General features: G+C 40.2%; 1 protein-coding gene across 5 annotated transcripts in view; it reads left to right on the forward strand.

The window, feature by feature from the left end:
- The window catches only part of NEK1 (NIMA related kinase 1), a 187,531-nt gene that overhangs the window by 46,366 nt on the left and 118,539 nt on the right, over positions 1-22,626 (forward strand). For 3 of the 5 annotated variants that reach the window (XM_062213273.1, XM_062213274.1, XM_062213275.1), the window contains 6 exons: positions 3,295-3,354; positions 3,848-3,907; positions 3,994-4,041; positions 4,194-4,268; positions 10,720-10,883; positions 10,965-11,096. In XM_062213273.1, the coding sequence (XP_062069257.1) occupies positions 3,295-3,354; positions 3,848-3,907; positions 3,994-4,041; positions 4,194-4,268; positions 10,720-10,883; positions 10,965-11,096 (539 nt within the window). The remainder of the gene's footprint in view (positions 1-3,294; positions 3,355-3,847; positions 3,908-3,993; positions 4,042-4,193; positions 4,269-10,719; positions 10,884-10,964; positions 11,097-22,626) is intronic. The other 2 variants (XM_062213276.1, XM_062213277.1) reach the window with 1 other exon arrangement.

The following is a 22,626-nucleotide window of genomic DNA, read 5'->3' on the forward strand; positions in this document are numbered from 1 at the left end:
CCTTTCAAATGAAAAAAAAAAAAAACTTTTTAAAAAATGGGGCCTGCGCTGTGGCTCACTGGTTAATCTTCCACCTGTGGCACTGGCATCCCATATGGGCACCGGGTTCTAGTCCTGGTTGCTCCTCTTCCAGTTCAGCTCTCTGCTGTGGCCAGGGAAGGCAGTGGAGGATGGCCCAAGTCCTTGGGCCCTGCACCCGCATGGGAGACCAGGAGAAGCACCTGGCTCCTGGCTTCGGATCAGTGAGATGCGCCGGCCGTAGCGGCCATTTGGGGAGTGAACCAACCGAAGGAAGACATTTCTCTCTGTCTCTCTCTCTCACTCTCTAACTCTGTCAAATAAATTTTTAAAAAAATTTAGAGGAGCTGGTGGTGTGGCGCAGTGGGTAAAGCCACCGCCTGAAGTGCCAGCATCCCATATGGGTGCCGGTTGGTATCTCGGCTGCTCAACTTCCAATCCAGCTCTGTGCTATGGCCTGGAAAAGCAGTAGAAGATGGCCCCTGTCCTTTGGCCCCTGCACCTGTGTGGGAGATCTGGAGGAAGCTTCTGGCTCCTGACTTTGGATCGGCATAGCTCCGGCCGTTGCAGCGAACTGGGGAGTGAACCATCAGATGGAAGACCTCTCTCTCTCTCTGTGTAACTCTGACTTCCAAATAAATAAATAAATCTTTTAAAAAAAATTTAGAAAACTTGTCATTTATACTGAGCTGATGTGTTATTCACTTTTATATTTTTTAGTTGTCATTGTGGTTCCCAAATTTTGAGAATGGTGCTAGGCTGGCTACTTAAGAGTCACTTTGTGGGCCAGCGCCGCGACTCACTTGGCTAATCCTCCACCTGCAGTGTTGGCACCTTGGGTTCTAGTCCTGCTCGGGGCGCCGGATTCTGTCCCGGCTGCTCCTCACCAGTCCAGTTCTCTGCTGTGGCCCGGGAAGGCAGTGGAGGATGGCCCAAGTCCTGGGGCCCTGCACCCGCATGGGAGACCAGGAGAAGCACCTGGCTCCTGGCTTCAGATCAGCGCGGTGATGGTTGCTTGAATCTTTAGATGTGGAACACTCAGATACAGAGAACCAGCTGTGCACAGTTTAAATTATAGCATGTTGCTTTCTAAAGAAAGCAGAAGGTTTTAATATTTCCTTTTTTAGTAAAAGTAAACTTTTGTACCCCTTGTAGTTCTTTTTATAAATTATGAGCATTATAATTTAATACTGTATCTCTGAAATCTAATTTCATATTGATTGAGGATCATGTTTATTTTATATTGATAATATTTGTAATATAATGATAAAAAATTGGAATCATTACTATTAAAGTCAAGAACAAGACAGAGGTGTTTACTATAATTGGTATCATTTAATGTGACAGAGTCCTTCTTAGCCAAAGCAATTAAAAAGGAAAGAAACTAGAAATATAAATTTTAGAAGGAAACAAAATTTTAACAGATAATATAATTAATTACCTAGAATAACTTAGTGAAGCAGCAGAAAACTATTAATGAATTCAGTAAAATGGCTCTGATATAAGATCAACATGCAAATATGAAGATTTTGTTAGAAATTAAAATGGAAAAAATACCAACACCCCCATACCCGCCACCGTCCTGACAGAATGCTGCAGAATAGCCCTAATGTGAAAAGATAATTGCAAAAGAAAGGAATCAGCATGATTGAAAGACTATATATCAGAGAATAAAGCAAATGTAGATAAAATAAGTACATAAGTGAATCTCAAAAGTAATATACAAAAGAAGATATAAAAGAATATGTATTGTGTGATACCATTAATATAAAACTCAGATTAAAAGAATCCCTTAACTACATTAGATAAAACAATAAAAAAGAGCATGAGAATGATAATCACAAAAATCATAATGGTTACCTCTGAGGAAGGAATATGGAGTTTAGAGTGCTACTTGGGGAGCTTCTGGGTGTTCATTTCATGTCTTGAATGGTGCTTACATATATCTTGTCTTGATACTTGCTAAACTCTGTATATCTTTGTATCTACTCTTCTGTAAGTGACTTATGCCATAGTAAAAAAAGGAGAGGTGAGAATTGGATAAGTGATTAAAAATAGTCGGATTTTATCAGTGGAAAAAAAAATAGATATCTAATTCATTCCTTGATTTAAAAACTGTATTGCAGTTGATGATCTAGATTTTAAAATAAAACTATCTTATTTGCAGAGGCAGATATAACAGTGAGATCTAAAATGTCTTCCTTGGCAAGACAATATATGTGGGTACCGCAAAGGAAAACCTTGGTAGATTTAGCTATACATAAGTTGCAAACTTTGGGGCCAGCTCTGTGAAGTACTAGGCTAAGCCTCCGCCTGTAACTCCAGCATCTCAAATAGACGTCAGTTCTTGTCCCAGCTGCTCTTCTTCCGATCCAGCTCTATGCTATAGTCTGGGAAAGCAGTAGAGGATGGCCCAAGTACTTGGGCCCCTGCACCCATATGGGAGACCCAGAAGAAGCTTCTGGTTCCCAGTTTTGGATCAGCCCAACTCTGGCCATTGTGGCCATTTGAGAAGTGAACCAGCAGATGGAAGACTTTTCTCTGTCTCTCCCTCTCTCTGTAATTCTACCTCTCAAATAAATAAAATCTTTTTAAAAATTGCAAACTTATGTGCAATAAAATAATAAATTAAAAATCAAAAATAACATAGGAAAAAATATTTGCAACATCTATAATAATACAGCTTTATTTTCCATTATTACTATATTATAAAAACTCCTAAAACTAAACACCCTCGAAGTCAGCTGAACCAGGAGCAAGAGCTTCTTCCGGGTCTTCTACATGGGTTCAGGAACCCAAGCACTTGGGCCATCCTCTACTGTTTTCCTAGGTGCATTAGCAGGAAGCTGATTGGAAGTGGAGTAGGTGGCACTTGGACTGGCTCCCATATGGGATGTTTGCACTGCAGGCCATGGCTTTAACCCATTGAACCACAGTGCCGGCCCCTATCTCCTCATGATTGAACTTTTGAAATGATGTTCTGTCATAATATTAGAATACTTACGATTAGCACCAGTATATAAAGACAAAGCTATTTAGTTGATGATTGGAGAAAGCATCGTTTTCCACGGTTGCTCTGAATTTGTTTGTCTTTGACAACAATGAGTTAGATATCTAATTTTTTTCACTATCAAGCACTACAGTTTTTTTTTTTAATATATATTTTTAAAGAGAGTTGTGGTTGTATTAGCTTTGCCTTTTTATTGTTTTAAACTTGGAAATTTAAATGATTGCCTTAAAGTCATTATCTAATTTTTAGTTCTACTTTTTGTCCAGGCCCATCAACCTCCATTGAAGAAAGTGAATCCTGGAGAAGAAAGGAGGAATATGTCGGAGGTAGAGAGACATGTGTCTGCTTATTTTGAAACTTTACAAAAATAATTTTTCAAAAAAAAAAATCTTGGGGCTGGTATTGTGGCAGATTAGGTTAAGCCTCTGCTGGCTATGCCTCTCTGGAATAGTGGGCTACTCCCATATGGGCTCTGGTTTAGGACCTGGCTGCTCCGCTTCTGCTGTGGCTCCATGCTAATGCAGCTGGGAAAGCCGTGGAAGATGGCCTAAGTCCTTGGGTCCTCACACCACATGGGAGACTCTTAAGAAGCTCCTGGCTCCTGGTTTTGGCCTGGCACAGCCCCAGATGTTGGGGCCATTACAGCCCCAGATGTTGGGGCCATTTGGGGCGTGAACAAGCAGATGGAACTTCTCTTTCCTTCCTTCCCTGCCCTCCTCCCTTCCTGGGCATACCTCTGCCATTTGTGTACTTACTTTACTGATGAAACTGGAAAATGTAGTAATTGTTGTTGATAAAAATGCCCTTTTTTAATTTAAGGAAGCACCAAGAAAGACAAGGTTGGAATTTGTTGAAAAAGAAAAGAAACAAAAGGATCAGGTAGTTTTTTGTTCTTATTTTTCTTCCTTTGCCAAGTTGTAGTTGATAAGTTTTTCAAGAGTTCTAAGAAGTTTGTCTCATTACAGATTAGTTTATTGAAGCTTGAACAAATGAAGAGGCAAGAAAAGCAAAGGGTAAGAAAATAATCCATTTTTCAGTGGTACATTCTCCCCCCGCCCACACGCACATCTTCCTTTTTTTAAAGGAGTATACTCACTGGTTTTAATTTTATTACTAAATGTATTGCATATTAAATATTTGAAATGGTTTTTGTTTTCCCCAAAAGTTGGAGAGAATAAATAGGGCCAGGGAACAAGGATGGAGAAATGTGTTAAGCGCTGGTGGAAGTGGTGAAGTAAAGGTAGGCATTCAGTACCTTTATACTACTATGATTTTTTTTCTCCAGTTTTACCTTGACTTTTAAAATAAACAAATGTATATATGTATAGCTGACTTTTTTCATAGAGTTAATATTTATTTAAACTTATCCAGTATTTATTGTGAATTCTTAGTTTTTCTGTCCTTATTTGATATATAGCTTATCTTGATAACTTATGTGTGACATTGCTAAAATTGCTTTTAAATGTTTTTTTGAAGATTTATTTATTTATTTTGAAAGGCAGAGTTACAGAGAGAGAGATAAAGAGAGATCTTCTATCTGCTGATTAATTTGCCAAAAGCCCCCCCCCCCCCCCCCCCCGCAATGGCTGGGGCTGGGCCAGACCAAAACCAGGAGCCCAGAACTCCATCTGGTCTTCTATGTGGTTGTCAGGGGCCAAGCACTTGAACCATCCTGTACTCACAGGATGTGTTAGTGGGAAGCTGGATTGCAAGTAGAATAGCCAGGACTCAAACTGGGTACTCATATATGATGCTGGCATTTCAGGCAGCTGCCTAACCCACAGTGCCAAAATGCCGGCCTGTATTTTTAAAAGTTTTGTGTGGAACCTGATGCATCCTTCCTTTCAGAGAAATTTCAAGTACAATCAAATATCAAATCATCTTGTCACACCTCTGCTGAAATCCTTCTGTACTTTATGTAGCCTTGAAGATAAGTCTTCGGAAGACTCTTCTTTATCTGGTGCCTGCCAGTCTCTCCAAGTTCATCTCTATCCATTCCCTACTGCACACTGTATGTTCCATTCATGCTGAACTAAATATACATGTTTGTAGTTTCCTTATTATATTTAGCCCATGAATCCATTTTCTTAAAAGATTTTCTTTATTTATTTGAAAGAGTTACACAGAGAGAGAAAGAGCGGCAGAGAGAGAGAGAGAGATAGAGAGAGGGAGAGAGAGAGAGGACTTCCGTCCACTGGTTCACTTCCCAAATGGCTGCAATGGCCAGAGCTGCGCTGATCTGAAGCCAGGAGCCAGGAGCTTCTTCTGGGTCTCCCACGTTGGTGCAGGGACCCAAGGCCTTGGGCCATTTTCTACTGCTTTCCCAAGCCATAGCAGAGAGCTGGATCAGAAGTGAAGCAGCCGGGACTCGAACCGGCTCCCATATAGGATGCCAGTGTTGCAGGCAGCAGCTTTACCCGCTGCACCACAGCGCCAGCCCCAAATCCATTTGTTTTTGTACTTGTTTCTCTTGAGAGTATGCATTCCTTCCTCCTCAACCTCACTCTACTACATTATTTTATCTGGATAGGCAATAACCTAGATAACCATTTACCTACATACCTTAATTAAACATTTCCTTTGGGAAGATTCAGACTATATGATTTTAGAAAAGCTACTTAATTTTTCTGAGCCTCAGTATCTTCATTTTTTTTTAACTGAGAAGGGATAATATAGTAATTTCCTTTTTCCTTTCTTTCTTCTGCCAATATGAGTCTTGTACTTCTTCTTTTCCTCACATAGCATTTTGTAGATGTTTATTGATGGCAGGTGAAATTATAAGATGGTCTCAAAGATTTCCAATGCCTGCTCTACATAGCTTGTATTATTTCCTCTCCTTGAGTATGGAACCTGTACCTGTGAGTATGGTAGTATAAAAGTTCCCTCAATTAGGTTTTGCTATAATGAAATTGTTAATAGAATAGTCACTGCCATGTAACATGTAAGACTTCCTCATGGCAAACTTGAAAAGGAAATCAGTAAGATACATTTCTGCTGGCTTGGAAGATAGCAAACATTCCTATATCAAGAAAGTTTAGGTGGCCTCTTAGATGTTATTAGTAGTCTTTGGCCAAGAACTAAAAAGAAAAAGAGTGGCAACTTTCATTATACAGCCACAAGGAAATGAATTCTTCCAACAACTCATGCACTTGGAAGGGATCCTGAGCCTCAGATGAGACTTGTAACCCTTATTGGCACCTTGATCTTTGGTTGATGAGATCCTGAACTGGGGACCCAGCTAACCATAGCTAGATTGCAGAGACAAGGAAACTGAGATAATAAGTGAATATTATTTTAAGCTGTTAAATTTGTGATAATTCATTACACAGCAATAGAAAATCAGTACACTGTTATTTTTCTTTATTATGATTTTAATTTGTATCATTGAATCAGCTCTTAACATTTCTTTAAATTGTAAATCACTTTGACTCATATCCATTAACCTTGGTATGTAGGTGTGCAATAGATATTTATTAAGTTTAGTTGGTTACCAATCCTACTTGTTTCTTTTCCCCAAAACATAATTTGAATAAAAGTTTGCTTTGTTTTGTTTAGACATAAATATATTCTCTTGGTTTTATAGATTAATTTTTCAGTTTCTTGAGCTACAGATATTTTTTATATGATATGTCAATAATTCAATAAGAAAGAATCAGTTTTTTCCAGTTCTGTATTATAAACTGAATGTCTTTAGCAGTACAATTTTATCATACTATTAAATAAAAGTACTGTCCTTTAGATGATAATGAATGACTCAGGCAAAATTTGATCCATTCTAAAATAACTGTGTGTTTTATAGACCCTCAGATCTTGGCAGGCATTTTGTATGAAGTGTGTGATTAGTGTTGAGTTTTTTTTTTTTTTTTTTTTTTTAAGATTTATTTGTTTGAAAACCAGAATGATGAATAGAGAGCGAGACCGGTATCTTCCATCTGCTAGTTCACTCCTGAATGGCCTGGGTTTGGTCACTTCAAAGACAGCAGCTGGGAACTCCGTCTGGATCTCCCACATGGGTGGCAGGGTCCCAAGTATTGGAGACATCTTCAACTGCATTCCTAGGCATATTAGCAGGGAGCTGAATCAGAAATGGAGCAGTGGAACTTAAACTGGTGCTCCAGTATGGGATGCTGGCATCACAGGCAGTGGCTAAGCCACTACTCCACAGTGCTGGCCTTCATTCTTCTTTTATGTTTATCTTCTGCATAATAAAATATATTATTACCCCTTTTAGTACTAAAAGTACAGTTTGTCAATGTTGTTTGATAGCTTTTTGAACTTTTTGTTTTTCAGTAGATACTATGTGCTTAATAGATTTCTACTTTATCTTATACATTTCTGTAATGTTTTCATTCAGAATTAATCAGTTTATTTTCATGATATAAAGACAGCCTAGGTTACTAGTTATTTAGAATATTTAACTTGTTAAGGTGTTTGATTTCTGCATAGTTTGTAAGAACCTGGAGGCTAGTATAATAAGAACCAAACTAAAGAGATTTCCCAAAATAAAAATTAAAGCTAAACATTAAGGAAAATATTTCAAAATTAGTACTGTTAGGATGTACCTCTAAATAATAGGTATTATTCTTCATAATATATATCCATTTATCTTTAATTATTTATATCTTCAAAATCTGAGAATTCTTTGCCTTATTTGTTTTTAATATATCTCTTATAAAAGTGTTTTAGGAAATTTATTATGTATTTCATATAAATAGTTTGATCCAGTGGTGATTGTAATAAATTTTTATTGTTTGAAAATATATTAGAATACTATTCAGCAATAAAAAGTTTGTTTATACGTGTGACAATATAAAGGAATCTCAAAAACAGAGTGAAGGAAGCCAGACTGAACAGTACATATTGTATGATGTCATTTATTTGATATTATAGAAAAGATTAATCAAATTTATAGGGACAGAAAGCAGATGAGTGGTTGCAGGAGCATTGACTGCAAATGGACACAAGGGGACTTTATGGGATAATGGATATGCTTTTGATTGTGGTGATGATTACATGTGTATACATATGTCAAAATTCACCAGCTTATGAATTTAACTATGTTATGCCTCAAAAGATAATATTGCTTCAGGATTCTAATATTGTATTTCAGCATTTTAAGTATAAGTGTCTCCAGAGATGTTTGTATAGTTTTCTTTTTGCTAAAGAGAAACATTAAACTCAAAGTCAAGTAATGATGATATAAGCACTGGGCTAAACTCAAGGAGTAATCAGTTTCATAGGAGATGTTAACAACCTTTTTGCAGTATTCTGGTTCCTGACAGAAGATGTACATTTTGAGGATGTGTGTAAGGACCCCCTTGATAGAGTTTCCTGCCTGATTTGACTTTCCTAATTCTGATGACTTTGATTTTGTTATTGGAACATCATTAATTTTCTGTGTTTATCCTGAACTGATTATTTAAAGTCATGCCCTGTTACAAGATTGTGTGCAGATTGCAGTGTCAATATGTTAATATTAATTTTATCTCAGCCGGCACTGTGGCTCACTAGGCTAATCCTCCGCCTGTGGCGTCGGCACCCGGGGTTCTAGTCCCAGTGGGGCGCTGGATTCTGTCCCGGTTGCTCCTCTTCCTGTCCAGCTCTCTGCTGTGGCCCGGGAGGGCAGTGGAGGATGGCCCAAGGGCTTGGGCCCCTGCACCAGCCTGGGAGAACAGGAGGAAGCACCTGGCACCTGGCTTCGGATCAGCACAGCGTGCCAGCCGCAGTGGCCATTTGGGGGCTGAACCAACGGAAGGAAGACCTTTCTCTCTGTCTCTCTTTCTCACTGTCTAACTCTGCCCGTCAAAAAAAAAAAAAAAAAATTTAAAAATTAAAAAAAATTTTATCTCATTGGATTATCCTGAGGTTTCTTTTCCTTGATTCTAATATTTTTCTCTTTTTTTAAAAAAGATTTTATTTATTATTTGAAAGAGTTACAAAGAGAGACAAGGAGAGACAGAGAAAGAGAGAGGTCTTCCATCCACTGGTTCACTCCCCAATTGACCATAATGGCCAGAGCTGTGCCAATCCGAAGCCAGGAGCCAGGAGCTTCCTCTGGGTCTCCCTTGCCAATGCAGGGGCCCAAGGACTTGGGCCGTCTTGTACTGCTTTCCCAGGCCATGACAGAGAGCTGGATTGGAAGTGGAACAGCCAGGACTCAAACTGGTGCTCATATGGGCTGCCGGCACTGCAGGCAGTGGCTTTACCTGCACCTGCCCTATCTTTGTATCTTTTCTTCACTTCTTCCTTAAGATATTATCACTTGGAAACTCTTCCTCCTACTCTCACTATTCTGGTTTCTGTCTCAACAGTTCAGAAAAAAGAGAGTGATTTTTAAAGGTATCACTCATCTTTTGTCATATCTTTTTGGCTTACTTGCAATGCTGTTGACTTCTGCACTTGATATTTTTGATTTGGTCTGAATTAAGATATTTTTGATAATTTTTTCTATTTTGTAAATTTGCTCAGTACTTAATACTTTTGGCATGTCCCTGTTATCATTGACTTACACAGGATTGAAATATTTTTCTGGTTCTGTGTTTTCTTTCCCAACAAGTTTAGAAACTAAGATAGAATGTTTAGCTTCTTTTATCTCCACATAGAGTATGTCTCTGTAATATTTATATCTTCATATCTACTAGGTGACTTGAAGGATTTAGGATAAATTCAAAACTATATGCAAATAGTTTGTTAAATATAATTTTGTGTGATGCAAAAGCAATCTCTGCTTATAAGCCATATATACTTAATAGAATAGAATCATGAAATATATATTAGAAGCTTGTTTAAAAACAAAACCAGGGACGGCACTGCGGCATAGCGGGTGAGGCCGTCGCCTGCAGTGCTGGCATCCCATATGGGCGCTAGTTCGAGTCCCGGGTGCTTCCAATCCAGCTCTCTTCTATGGCCTGGGAAGGCAGTAGAAGACCCAAGTCCATGGGCCCCTGCACCTGCATGGGAGACCCAGAAGAAGCTTCTGGCTCCTGGCTTCGGATTGGCACATCTCTGGCCATCGTGGCTATCTGGTGAGTGAACCAGCAGATGGAAGACCTCTGTCTCTCTCTTTCTCTTTCTCTCCCTCTGCCTCTCTGTAATTCTGTCTTTCAAATAAATAAATAAATCTTAAAAAAAAAAAAAGTTAGGGGGCTGGCACAGTGGCGCAGCGGGTTAAAGCCTTGGCCTTGGGCGCTGGCATTCTGTATGGGCGCCAGTTCTAGTCCTGGCTGCTCCTCTTCCGATCCAGCTCTCTGCTATAGCCTGGGAATGCAGAACAAGAAGGCCCAAGTCCTTGGGCCCCTGCATCGGCAAGGGAGACCCAGAGGAAGCTCCTGGCTCCTGGCTTCGGATCGGCGTAGCTTTGGCCATTGCGGCCATCTGGGGATTGAACCAGGGGACGGAAGACCTCTGTAACTTTGTCTTTCTAATAAATAAAATAAATCTTAAAAAAAGTTAAAACCAGATTTTTCTGGATTTTCATGAGTTTCACAGTTGTTGGTCACATTAAATTATGCTTACTTGGTAATAACAAATTATACTGTTTTTAATTGTTAATGGTTATAATACAGTAAAAAATATTTTATTCTAAGTTATTTGTTTATTAATATGTTCAAATTAGGTAATTGCTTTCAAAATCAAGCATTGAAATTTACCTTTTAGGATAAACATGTGACAGCTCTCTGTTTAATCCCTAGGCTCCCTTTTTTGGCAGTGGAGGGGCTGGAGTGCCATCATCTTATTCTTCTCGAGGACAGTATGAACATTACCATGCAATTTTTGACCAAATGCAGCAACAAAGGGCAGAAGATAATAAAGCTAGGTGGAAAGGAGAAATACATGGTCAAGGGCTTCCAGAAAGGTATGTCTGTGTTCTGCAGAAATTACGTAACCCTTTATTTCAGAGAAAGTAATGAAAATCACTGTGCATATTTATCTACAGAGGAATTCCACCTGGAGTTCGTCCAGGATTTCCTTATGGGGCGGCAGGTCATCACCACTTCCCTGATGCTGGTGCTATTAGAAAAACTTTGAAAAGATTGAAGGCCGTGTCTAAACAAGCCAATACAAACAGGTTGGACTGTGGTGATCATGAATTCATCCTTGTGTGTAATTCTGTCTTGTCATACATAGCTTAGTGGCTCTACTTTGTAGATGCTTCCTCAAGTGATAACATAGAATATTCGTTGCCTCCTAGATGCAGTAATTTTCTCAGGTGCGGATTTGACTCTGTGTTGCATTATAACAAACATGCTTTTCAGTTAAGTGTGATATTTGTGGCTTACTTATGTGTTTTGACTGACCATACTATTTAAAGGAATATGGATAAGTTTCAGCCAACATACAGTTGTAATCATTTCATCCACTTGCTTTAAATAAATCAGAATGTAAATTTTATTTTTATTTATTTATTTTAAATATTTATTTTACTTATTTGAAAGAATTACAGAGAGGTAGAGCCAGAGAAAGAGAGGTCTCCCATCCAGTGGTTCACTCCCCAAATGTCCGCAATGGCCAGAGCTGAGCTGATCTGAAGCCAGGAGTCAAGAGCTTCTTCTCGGTCTCCCACACTGGTGCAGGGGTCCAAGGACTTGGGCCATCTTCTGCTGTCTTCTCAGGCCATAGCAGAGAGCTAGATCAGAAGTGGAGCAATCAGGACTTGAACTGGCGCCCCCATGGGATGGTGGCACTGCAAGCCAGAGTTTTAGCCCACTGCACCACGGCACTCGCACCAGGATATAAATTTAAATGGAATGACACTTTATGCAAAACTCAAAAGTTTGTTTCTTTTCTTTTCTTTTTTTTAAAGATTTGATTTATTTATTTGAGAGGTAGAGTTACAGACAGTGAGAGGCAGAGACAGGTCTTCCTTCTGTTGGTTCACTCCTCAAATGGCCGCAACGGCCAGAACTGCGGCGATCTGAAGCCAGGAGCCAGGAGCTTCTTCTGGGTCTCCCATGCGGGTGCAGGGGCCCAAGCACTTGGGCCATCCTCTACTGCTTTCCCAGGCCACAGCAGAGAACTAGAACCGGCGCCCATATGGGATGCCAGCACCGCAGGTGGAGGATTAACCTACTGCGCTACTGCAATGGCCTCTGTTTTTTTCTCCTCTTTTACTTTGTCACGTAGAAACTCACATTTCTTTGTTGTCTTTGCATGTTTTTTCTTCATGTTCATCTTTTGATTTATACCTCTATGATCTTGTTCAAATTTTTCTTTATCCTTTTACTGAGTTTACTAATGGTACCTGTCAGTAATAAATTTGCTTAGTTCTTTATTTCTTAATTATTGCATATATATTTTCTTAGACATTCTCACTTATTCTATTAATCATTCTGGTGGGTTACAGATAATACTCTGTCAAAATTTAATTAGATTATCTTTTTGTTGTGATTTTTTTGAAGCAAAGTAGTCATCTAGGGTTAAAAAATCTTTATGATTTCCATCCCCATATATAGATTATGTATTTATTTTTATCTGAAAGGCAGAGAGACATAGAAAGAGAGGGATTGATCTTCCGTCGGCTGGTTCACTCTCTAAATGCCCACAACAGCTGGAGCTAGGCCAGGCCAAAGCTAACAACTGAGGACTTTATCCAGGTCTCCCACATGGTGACAGGAATCCAAGTGCCTGATCCCATCACTGCTGCCTTCAAGGGTGCACTTTAGCAGGAAGCTGGAATTGGAAGCATAGCACAGGCACTCTGATATGGGACTGTGGGTATTTGAAATGGCATCTTAACTATTGCATCAAATACCTGTTCCCTTTTTCCCATTATAAAAGATGATTAAAATATACTTGAGCAGAGATAAAAAGTTCATGTAAGCTTCAACTAAGATAAATGTTAATATATCATAATGAACATATGGGGCCGGCACCGTGGCTCACTTGGTTAATCCTCCACCTGCGGTGCTGGCATCCCATAAGGGCTCCGGGTTCTAGTCTTGGTTGCTCCTCTTTCAGTCCAGCTCTCTGCTGTGGCCTGGGAGGGCAGTGGAGGATGGCCCAAGTGCTTGGGTCCTTGCACCCTCATGGGAGACCAGGAGGAAGCACCTGGTTCCTGGCTTTGGATTGGCACAGCGCCACCTGTAGCCTTGGCAACTCATGACAAGAGCCTCAGGTGATTACTGATGCCATAAACAAGAGTGTCAATTTGTTAAGTCAACAACAGGAGTCACTGTACACTTACTCCTCATGTAGGATCTCTGTCCTTAATGTGCTGTACCTTGTGATTTAATGCTATAACTAGTACTCAAACAGTATTTTTCACTTTGTGTTTCTGTGTGGGTGCAAACTGTTGAAATCTTTACTTAATATACACTCCCTTTCCCATCCCATTTACATCAGGATTCATTTCCAATTATATTTATATACATAAGATCAATTTAGTATGTACTAAGTAAAGATTTCAACAGTTTGCACCCACACAGAAACACAAAGTATAAAGTACTGTTTAAGCACTAGTTATACCGTTAATTCACATAGTACAACACATTAAGGACAGAGATCCTACATGGGGAGTAAGTGCACAGTGACTCCTGTTGTTGATTTGACAATTGACACACTTATTTATGGCGTCAGTAATCACCTGAGGCTCTTGTCATGAGTTGCCAAGGCTGTGGAAACCCCTTGAGTTCGCCAGCTCTGATCTTACTTAGACAAGGCCATAGTTAAAGTGGAAGTTCTCTCTTCCCTTCAGAGAAAGGTACCTCCTTCTTTTATGGCCTGTTTTTTCCACTGGGATCTCTCAGAGATCATTCATTTAAGTCATTTTATTTTTTTTTGCCACAGTGACTTGGCTTTACATGCCTGAAATAGGGTTCAACTTCTTAAACATGCTTGATTATTTCTGAAAAGTTTTGAAACTTTGGTTGCCATGGTAGCTTGATGTAGATAAGGTGAAGAAATATAGATTGTCAAATGGATTATTAAGTGGTTAAAGAACAGTATTCAGAGGATGTTGGTTAAGATTTTCAGCTCGGCCGGCGCCGCGGCTCACTAGGCTAATCCTCCGCCTTGCGGCGCCGGCATACCGGGTTCTAGTCCCGGTCGGGGCACCGATCCTGTCCCGGTTGCCCCTCTTCCAGGCCAGCTCTCTGCTGTGGCCCGGGAGTGCAGTGGAGGATGGCCCAAGTCCTTGGGCCCTGCACCCCATGGGAGACCAGGAGAAGCACCTGGCTCCTGCCATCGGATCAGCGCGGTGCGCCGGCCGCAGCGCGCCAACCGCGGCGGCCATTGGAAGGTGAACCAACGGCAAAAGGAAGACATTTCTCTCTGTCTCTCTCTCTCACTGTCCACTCTGCCTGTCAAAAAAAAAAAAAAAAAAAGATTTTCAGCTCATCCAAATAAATGTTTTTGAGGCTTGTCCTCCATTAATTAAGCTTAATGTTTAGGAAGGACATGGAAAAAATATTCAAAGGATATAGCTATCAAGTTCCAAAAGTCATACAATGGAGAGATACATATTGTATGATTGATCAGGAAATAAAATAATCTTAGAATCGTAGCTACAACTAATTTCATTTAGCTAAAATTAGCAGAAATAAATTTGAATCTGAAAAATTATCTAACTGAATATATACTTTGAAATGGTTTATAAACAGCATACACTAATTGCTTCTTGGCCCTTTAGCTAAGATCAAGTGTGTAGCATACATTAAGTAGGATCTCTGTCTTTAATGTGCTGTACATTGCTATTTAATGCTATAATTAGTAATCCAATGGTAGTTTTTTCACTTGATGTTGCTATATGGGCAAAATGTTGAAATCTTTACCTAATATATACTAAACTGATCTTCTGTATACAAAAAAAAAAAAAAAAAGAAAAAGAAAATCAAACTAGGGGCTGGCACTGTGGTGCAATGTGTTAAAAGCCCCAGCCTGCAGTGCTAACATCCTGTATGGTCACCGGTTCAAGTCCAGGCTGCTCCACTTCCTATCCAGCTCCATACTAACGCGCCTGAGAAAGCAGCAGAGGATGGCCCAAGTCCTTGGGCCCCTGCACCCTTGTAGAAGTCCCAGAAGAAGCTTCTGGCTCCTGGCCTTGGCCTGACCAGCCTTGGTCTTTGTGGCCAGTTGGGGAGTGTACCAGCGGATGGAAGACATCTTTCTTTCTGTCTCTACCTCTCTCTATAACTCTGCCTTTCAAATAAATAAAATAAATCTTTAAAAAAAGAAAAAAGAAAAAAAAAAACTAATTGCCTTGCATTGCCACTTGGATCAAATTATAGCCCTTGAATGGCCTGTAAGTTCTTTTAGAGGCCTCTGTGTGCTTCCATGGTATTATCTTGCTATTCCTGTTCTCCAGTTCTGTGAGTGTAAAGGTAATGGATTTATTTTTCCTATTTGTTCTTCTACATGTTGTTTCTCTTGCCTGGAATTTCTTTTCCTTGATGGTTTTAGCCACTAATGCCTGCCTTGACCTTGGCTTAGGTTAGTGATTATTTACTAGGTCTTAAAAATGAAAATTAATTTGGGACCAATGAGTGATCCCAACTTTTTAAAAATTTCATTTATTTATTTGAGAGGTACAGTTACAGACAGAGAGAGACAGAGAGAAAGTTCTTCCATCTACTGGTTCACTCCCCAAATGGCTGCAATGGCCAGAGCTGGGCTGATCAGAACCAGGAGCTTCTTCTGGGCCACATGGGTTAAGGCCATCTTGTGCTGCTTTTCCAGTCCATAAGCAGAGCTAAATTAGAAGAGGAGCAGCCAGGACGTGAACCGGCACCTATATAGGATGCTGGTGCTACAGGCAGAGGCTTAGCCTACTATGCCACAATGCTGGCTCCCCAACTTTTAATTTTGCCAAGTAAGCTCACTTTTTAAAAAAAAAATTATTTGACAGGTAGAGTTATAGACAGAGAGAGAGAGAGACAGAGAGAAAGGTCTTCCTTCTGTTGGTTCACTCCCCAAATGGCTGCTATGTCCGGTTCTGCACCAATCTGAAGCCAAGAGCCAGGTGCTTCCTCCTAGTCTCCCATGCGAGTACAGGGGCCCAAGGACCTGGGCCATCCTCCACTGCCCTCCCAGGCCACAGCAGAGAGCTGGACTGGAAGAGGAGCAACTGGGACTAGAACCCGGCATCCATATGGGATGCCAGCGCTGCAGGCAGAGGATTAACCAAGTGAGCCACGGCGCCGGCGCCAAGTGAGCTCACTTTTAAAAAGTTGTCAACTCCACTTCATCTTTTGTTGAGAGTGGACATTTCAACATAAAAATAAGATGATATAATCTTAGAATACAGATTGTATTTCTGAATTAATTAGTTTGTGCTTGTAAAAGTTACAGTTTCTTTATATTGTTGAAAACTTATTGATGGACTGTTGCTGGCCAGTGGCTCAAGAATGACTAGTCACCATCTCCAGCTGGTGTAAGCCTGAATTAGTCAGTCTTCCCAAATGCTCTAACATCTTGATGTATGCATCTATATAGTAGAAATAAGCATTTTTGAAGAGATTTTTAAGTTAAGTTTTGAATCTTCTCCATTGGTCATTGTTTGGAGAGCACTGCCCAAAAAGAGTTTCTCTGGTACTCATTATCATTGTCATCATTTCTTTCACCATTACTACTCTCATCATCTTAGGGCTTTTCTATTATTACTGTTTCAACATATTATTATGATTAGGCTTCAACAAAACCTTGTCTTTTCCAGCAAACCATTATCTCTCGTTATGGTAGTCTTAGAACTTTTCTAAAAAACTGTGTAAAAATTATTTCTCTTATTGTAGAATATATGCTCAAGTAGGTTGAGTTGGGAAGAAAGAATTTAATAAATTAGAAATCTGAAACATGTTAGATATGCTTCTTCCTAAAAATTTATTATAATAGAAGAGCCTTAAAACTAGTATGGTTATATTTTGGTATAAGAATAAAAATGAGCTCATATCTTTCATAATTGATAATTATTGTTAAGGAAATGATTTAACAATTACTTGTATGATATTCTCCTTATCCCATTGTACTAATACTCATTGTCTCATATTTCCGTATTCACTGTAATCCATTTCCACTGTCATGGATCAACAACTTTAATTACTTGATCCAACTTAAACAATTGTCTTTGCCTGTGGATGTTTGGCTGTTTTTTCTCATTCTCAAAATCTCTTTGAATACTTGCTGAGTTCAAGAATGCTTATGTATTTCTGTTTAAAAATACTAGCAACTAACTACCTTGTTATTACCCTTTTACCTAGTATTAATAAGCAAATGCCCATATCTCTTTTTTTCTCTTGCTTGTGTCCAAGGAAAAAGAAGACCTGAAGAAAAGTCACACGTGGCTTTTTTGTGTTATATTTCTGCTCACCAAAGTGATATGGGTTAGTTTTAGAAAAATTGGAATGTATGCAGGCCGGCGCCGCGGCTCACTAAGCTCATCCTCTGCCTGCGGCACCAACTCCCCAGGTTCTAGTCCCGGTCGGGGCACTGGATTCTGTCCCGCTTGCCCCTCTTCCAGGCCAGCTCTCTGCTGTGGCCTGGGAAGGCAGGCGTTGGAGGATGGCCCAGGCCCTTGGGCCCTGCACCCGCATGGGAGACCAGGAGGAAGAACCTGGCTCCTGGCTTCAGATTGCCATAGCACGTCAGCCACAGCGGCCATTTGGGGAGTGAACCAACGGCAAAGAAGACCTTTCTCTCTGTCTCTCTCTCTCTGTCTAACTCTGCCTGTCCAAAAAAAAAAAAAAGGAATGTATGGGAGATTGTTAAAAAATCTTTCCTAATCCCTGCATAGGCAGTACTCAGTGAAGTATACTTTTTTGTTGTTTTTTTTAACATATTTTTTCCTGAGATAGTAAGATGAAATTCTATGTACTAATTAGCAATTCTTTTTTAAAAAATAGCATGTGCCATGTCTTTTTTACATTAAAAATTGCTTTATGTGGAAGGTAGACATTTTGCCTAGTAGTTAAGCCACAAGTTAGGATATCTGGTCCCATCTTAGAGTTCCTGGGTTTGAGTCTCTGCTGACTCCTGACTTGCTAGAAATCTGGAGGAGGAAAGGATCAAGTAGTTGGATTCCTGCCACTCATGCAAGAGACCTGGATTGTGGGCATCTGGGGAGTGAACCAGCAGATAGGAGCTTGCTCTTTCTCTCTCTCTCTCTCTCAGCCTCTCAAATAAATTCTTTTTTTTTTTTTTTTTTTTTTTTTACAGGCAGAGTGGACAGTGAGAGAGAGAGACAGAGAGAAAGGTCTTCCTTTGCCATTGGTTCACCCTCCAATGGCCGCCGCAGCCCGCACGCTATGGCCGGCGCACCGTGCTGATTTGAAGGCAGGAGCCAGGTGCTTATCCTGGTCTCCCATGGGGTGCAGGGCCCAAGCACTTGGGCCATTCTCCACTGCACTCCCGGGCCATAGCAGAGAGCTGGCCTGGAAGAGGGGCCACCGGGACAGAATCTGGCGCCCCGACTGGGACTAGAACCCGGTGTGCCAGCGCCGCAAGGTGGAGGATTAGCCTGTTGAGCCACAGTGCTGGCTTCAAATAAATTCTTTTTTCACTATTATCATCATCCTCATTATCACTGTTCACTATTCAAGGGGCTGGAACTGGGAACTTAATCAAGGTCTCTCATGCGAATGGCAGGACGGAACTACTTAAACCATCGCTTCTGCCTCCTAGGTTCTACATTAGCAGAAAGCTGGTGTCAGGACTAGGATCTGGGAGTTGAACCAAGTTACTGCAGTGGGATGGAGATGTCCTAACCAGCATCTCAACTTCTAAGCCTAGTACCTAAAATTTAATCAACACTCTTGTCTGGACCTATCCTAAGCTATTTACATCAACGGCCAATGCTTATTATACATGCCATGTTTTTGAATTTGCCTACTTGCTAAAACTCATTTGTATCCCCAAAATCAATGCTTAGTATTTTTCGTCATCCATGGGCATGCTCAGAACAGCACACAATTTGAGTTACCCAATGCACAGGTTCCCAGCTGAGGTTTAATTAACAAGGTGATGCTCTGTCTTATGAATTTTATTTAGTATTTTAAATGCCCTATAACATAGGGCTAAAATACTATCCAGTGTTCCATCATCCAAGAAGGCTTTAATATGCCTCAGGGAGAAAATAAGTGTGCTAGATAAGCGTTATTTATGTGTTAGTTATAGTGCTGTTGGCTGTGAGTTCAGTGTTAATGAATCAGCACTATGTGTTAAATGAGATTTCTTTCTTTTTTTGAAAGGCAGAATTACACTTACACACAGATCCAAAGAGAGAGAGAGAGAGAAAAGAAAGAGATCTTCCATCCCCAAATGGCTGCAACAGCCAGGGCTTTGCCAGGCTGAAACCAGTAGCGAAGAGCTGGAAGGTCTCCCATGTGGGTGCAGGGGCCCAAGGACTTAGGCCATCTTCAACTGCTTTCCCAGGTGCATTAGCAAGGAGCTAATGCAAAATTGGAGCAGTTGGGACTAAAACTGCTGTCCATATGGGATGCCAGCTCTGCAGGTGATTACTTAACCTGTTACACCACAATGCCAACCCTAAATAATGTTTCTTTTTTATTTTATTTTATTTTTTATTTATTTATTTTTTTGACAGGCAGGGTGGACAGTGAGAGAGAGAGACAGACAGAGAGAAAGGTCTTCCTTTGCCGTTGGTTCACCCTCCAATGGCCCCTGTGGCTGGTGCGCTGTGGCGGGTGCACCACGCGCTGATCCGAAGCCAGGAGCCAGGTGCTTATCCTGGTCTCCCGTGGGGTGCAGGGCCCAAGCACTTGGGCCATCCTCCACTGCACTCCCTGGCCACAGCAGAGAGCTGGCCTGGAAGAGGGGCAACCAGGACAGAATCCGGTGCCCCGACTGGGACTAGAACCTGGTGTGCCGGCACCACAGGTGGAGGATTAGCCTATTGAGCCGCGGCGCTGGCCAGTAATGTTTCTTTAAACAGAAATATGCATAAAACCATGTTCTTTATTAATCACTTGACAAAAATATATCAAGAGACTCAGGAATCTAACCTTATACTTCTTATAGAAATAATGGTTCAATGTTTGTTGGTTACATGTTCGTCATAACTTAGTAGAGTATAACTACTTTAATTCATTTAACTATCACCAGTGCTATGAGGCAGATATTATTGCTGCTCTGGAGATTAATACATTGAAGTACTGCATGATTTAGTTGTTTAGTTGAACCTCATTTAACTATTCATAACAATTTATTAGTGAAACAAAGACTGAACAGTTTGGTTTCCAGGTTTACTTACCTAAGAGTTGTACTATAATGACTTTACTAAGGCTTGAAACATTTTATAAGGAAGGTGGAGATTTATCCACAATTAAAGAAAACATGGTTAGAGGAGCAAGCTTGGAAGAATTTGGTGGCTTGTCATGTAGGAGAGGGATTAAATTTCTTTTTGTTTTCATGAGTTAGAACTACTGTGAGTAAGAGAAATATAGAAATGGATTTTGGCCCAGTACAAGGGCTGTTCAATGAGCAGACTGTGGGATTTAGTGAATGTATTCAAACTTCAATTATTATCCAGATGTATATATGACAACGTGTCAGGCATATTTATTTTTAAAAGTTTATTTATATTTATTTATTTGAAAGTTAGAAAGAGACAGGTAGAATGTGATCTGCCATCTTCTAGTTCACTCCACAAATGCCCCCCAATATTCAGGGCTGGTCCAGGCCAGAGTCAGGAGCCAGAAACTGCATCCTGCTCTCACAAGGGTAGCAGGAACCAACTACTTGAGCCAGCATCTGCTGGTCAAGTGTTTTTATATTTTAAATAAGGAAACAGTTGGTGAAAAGTTGAGCTATTTAATACCCAAGGTCTCCTCTAATCTGAATATTACAATTCTTTTTCTTCTAATATTTATTTATTTATTTATTTATTTATTTGAAAGGCAGAGTTACAGAGAGAAAGAGAGAAATCAATCTTTGATCTGCTGGTTCACTCCCCAAGTGACTGCAATAGCCAGAGCTGGGCCAGACCAAAGCCAGAAACCAGAAGCTTTATCCAGGTCTCCCAGATGCATGCAGGGACCCAAGCACTTGGGTTCTCCTCTGCTGTTTTCCCAGGTACATTACAGGAAGCTGGATCAGAAATGGAGCAGCCAGTGCCCTATGAGATGCTGACACTGCAGGCATTGGCTTATCCTGCTGTACCACAGTGCTGACCCCTGTGATTCTTCAGTTTTGTACTTTTTGCATTATAGAACATTTTCTTCACACTGTCATAATTTCTGGTTCTTATTATAATCCGTATATCATTGTCATTCATGATCAGTTATTTTCCCTGATTCAAAACTGGACCAACAAACTGAAATTTAAAATCATTTAGGACTCTTTAGAATTCTCTTTTACCCATATTTTGGGTCACTCATATTTTCTTGTTCCTTCTTGATGGTTTACTTTATTAGTAGTTCTGGCTGGTCTGGTTATGTTTATATCCATGTCTTATTAACATACCTCTTCTATGAGATTTTTCATATTGGGACCTCAAGCCATGTAAGACTTCTTTTTTTTTTTTTTTAATTTATTTTGACAGGCAGAGTGGACAGTGAGAGAGAGAGACAGAGAGAAAGGTCTTCCTTTGCCGTTGGTTCACCCTCCAATGGCCGCCGCGGTAGGCGCGCTGCGACCTGCGCATCGCGCTGATCCGATGGCAGGAGCCAGGTGCTTCTCCTGGTCTCCCATGGGGTGCAGGGCCCAAGGACTTGGGCCATTCTCCACTGCACTCCCTGGCCACAGCAGAGAGCTGGCCTGGAAGAGGGGCAACCGGGACAGGGCCGGTGCCCCGACCGGGACTAGAACCCGGTGTGCCGGCGCCGCAAGGCGGAGGATTAACCTAGTGAGCTGTGGCGCCGGCTGTAAGACTTCTTTATAATAAATTTTTGAGTTCCTCTGAACATATATGTTTTTGTAGTGCTTTAACTTTTCCAAGTCTTTCCTGATATTGCTTCATTTAAATTGGATAAAGTGAACAATAATTACATTCCATCAGATAGACATTATTCCACCTTAACAGATATGGAGGTTAATGAATAAGCTTTCCACATAATTTTATTTTCTCATCAACTGTGTGCCACTCCAATGTTTCTAACTTAAACCATACTGACTCATTTTTTATTTCTCAGATTATCTGTATTACCTAGAGTGCTACCTATTTTTATGTTGTTTTCGCCCTTTAAAATAGTTCATTTATAATCATTCTTCTAAAATTTTAAATTTCCCTTGTCAATACAGAGTTTGAATCATGGATATGAGATATGAAGTTTCTCCCCTTCTCTTGCCACTTATTCATGCATTTGCAAGAAAAGCAAGGAAAACAACCTATTCATTTTTCTCCCTTCTATTGTCAGGGTAAAATAAAAAGGAAAGTTTGCTGTCAAATAATTATTTTCTCAGTTAAAGAATACCAAATTTTTGTTATTTCATTGTTTAATACCCCATATCCTCTATGTAATACTTTAACCCATTTTAATTTATTTTACTATATAAGTTCTTTATTTCCTACTCTGTACTTCTATTTTATATGGTATTATTATCTTTTTATTACTAATCCAAGTTGAAAAAAAATTTTATTTTTTTTTTGACAAGCAGAGTGGACAGTGAGAGAGAGAGACAGAGAGAAAGGTCTTCCTTTGCCGTTGGTTCAC

Source organism: Lepus europaeus, chromosome 16 (genome assembly GCF_033115175.1).
Source record: "Lepus europaeus isolate LE1 chromosome 16, mLepTim1.pri, whole genome shotgun sequence".
Classification (NCBI taxonomy): Eukaryota; Metazoa; Chordata; class Mammalia; order Lagomorpha; family Leporidae; genus Lepus; species Lepus europaeus.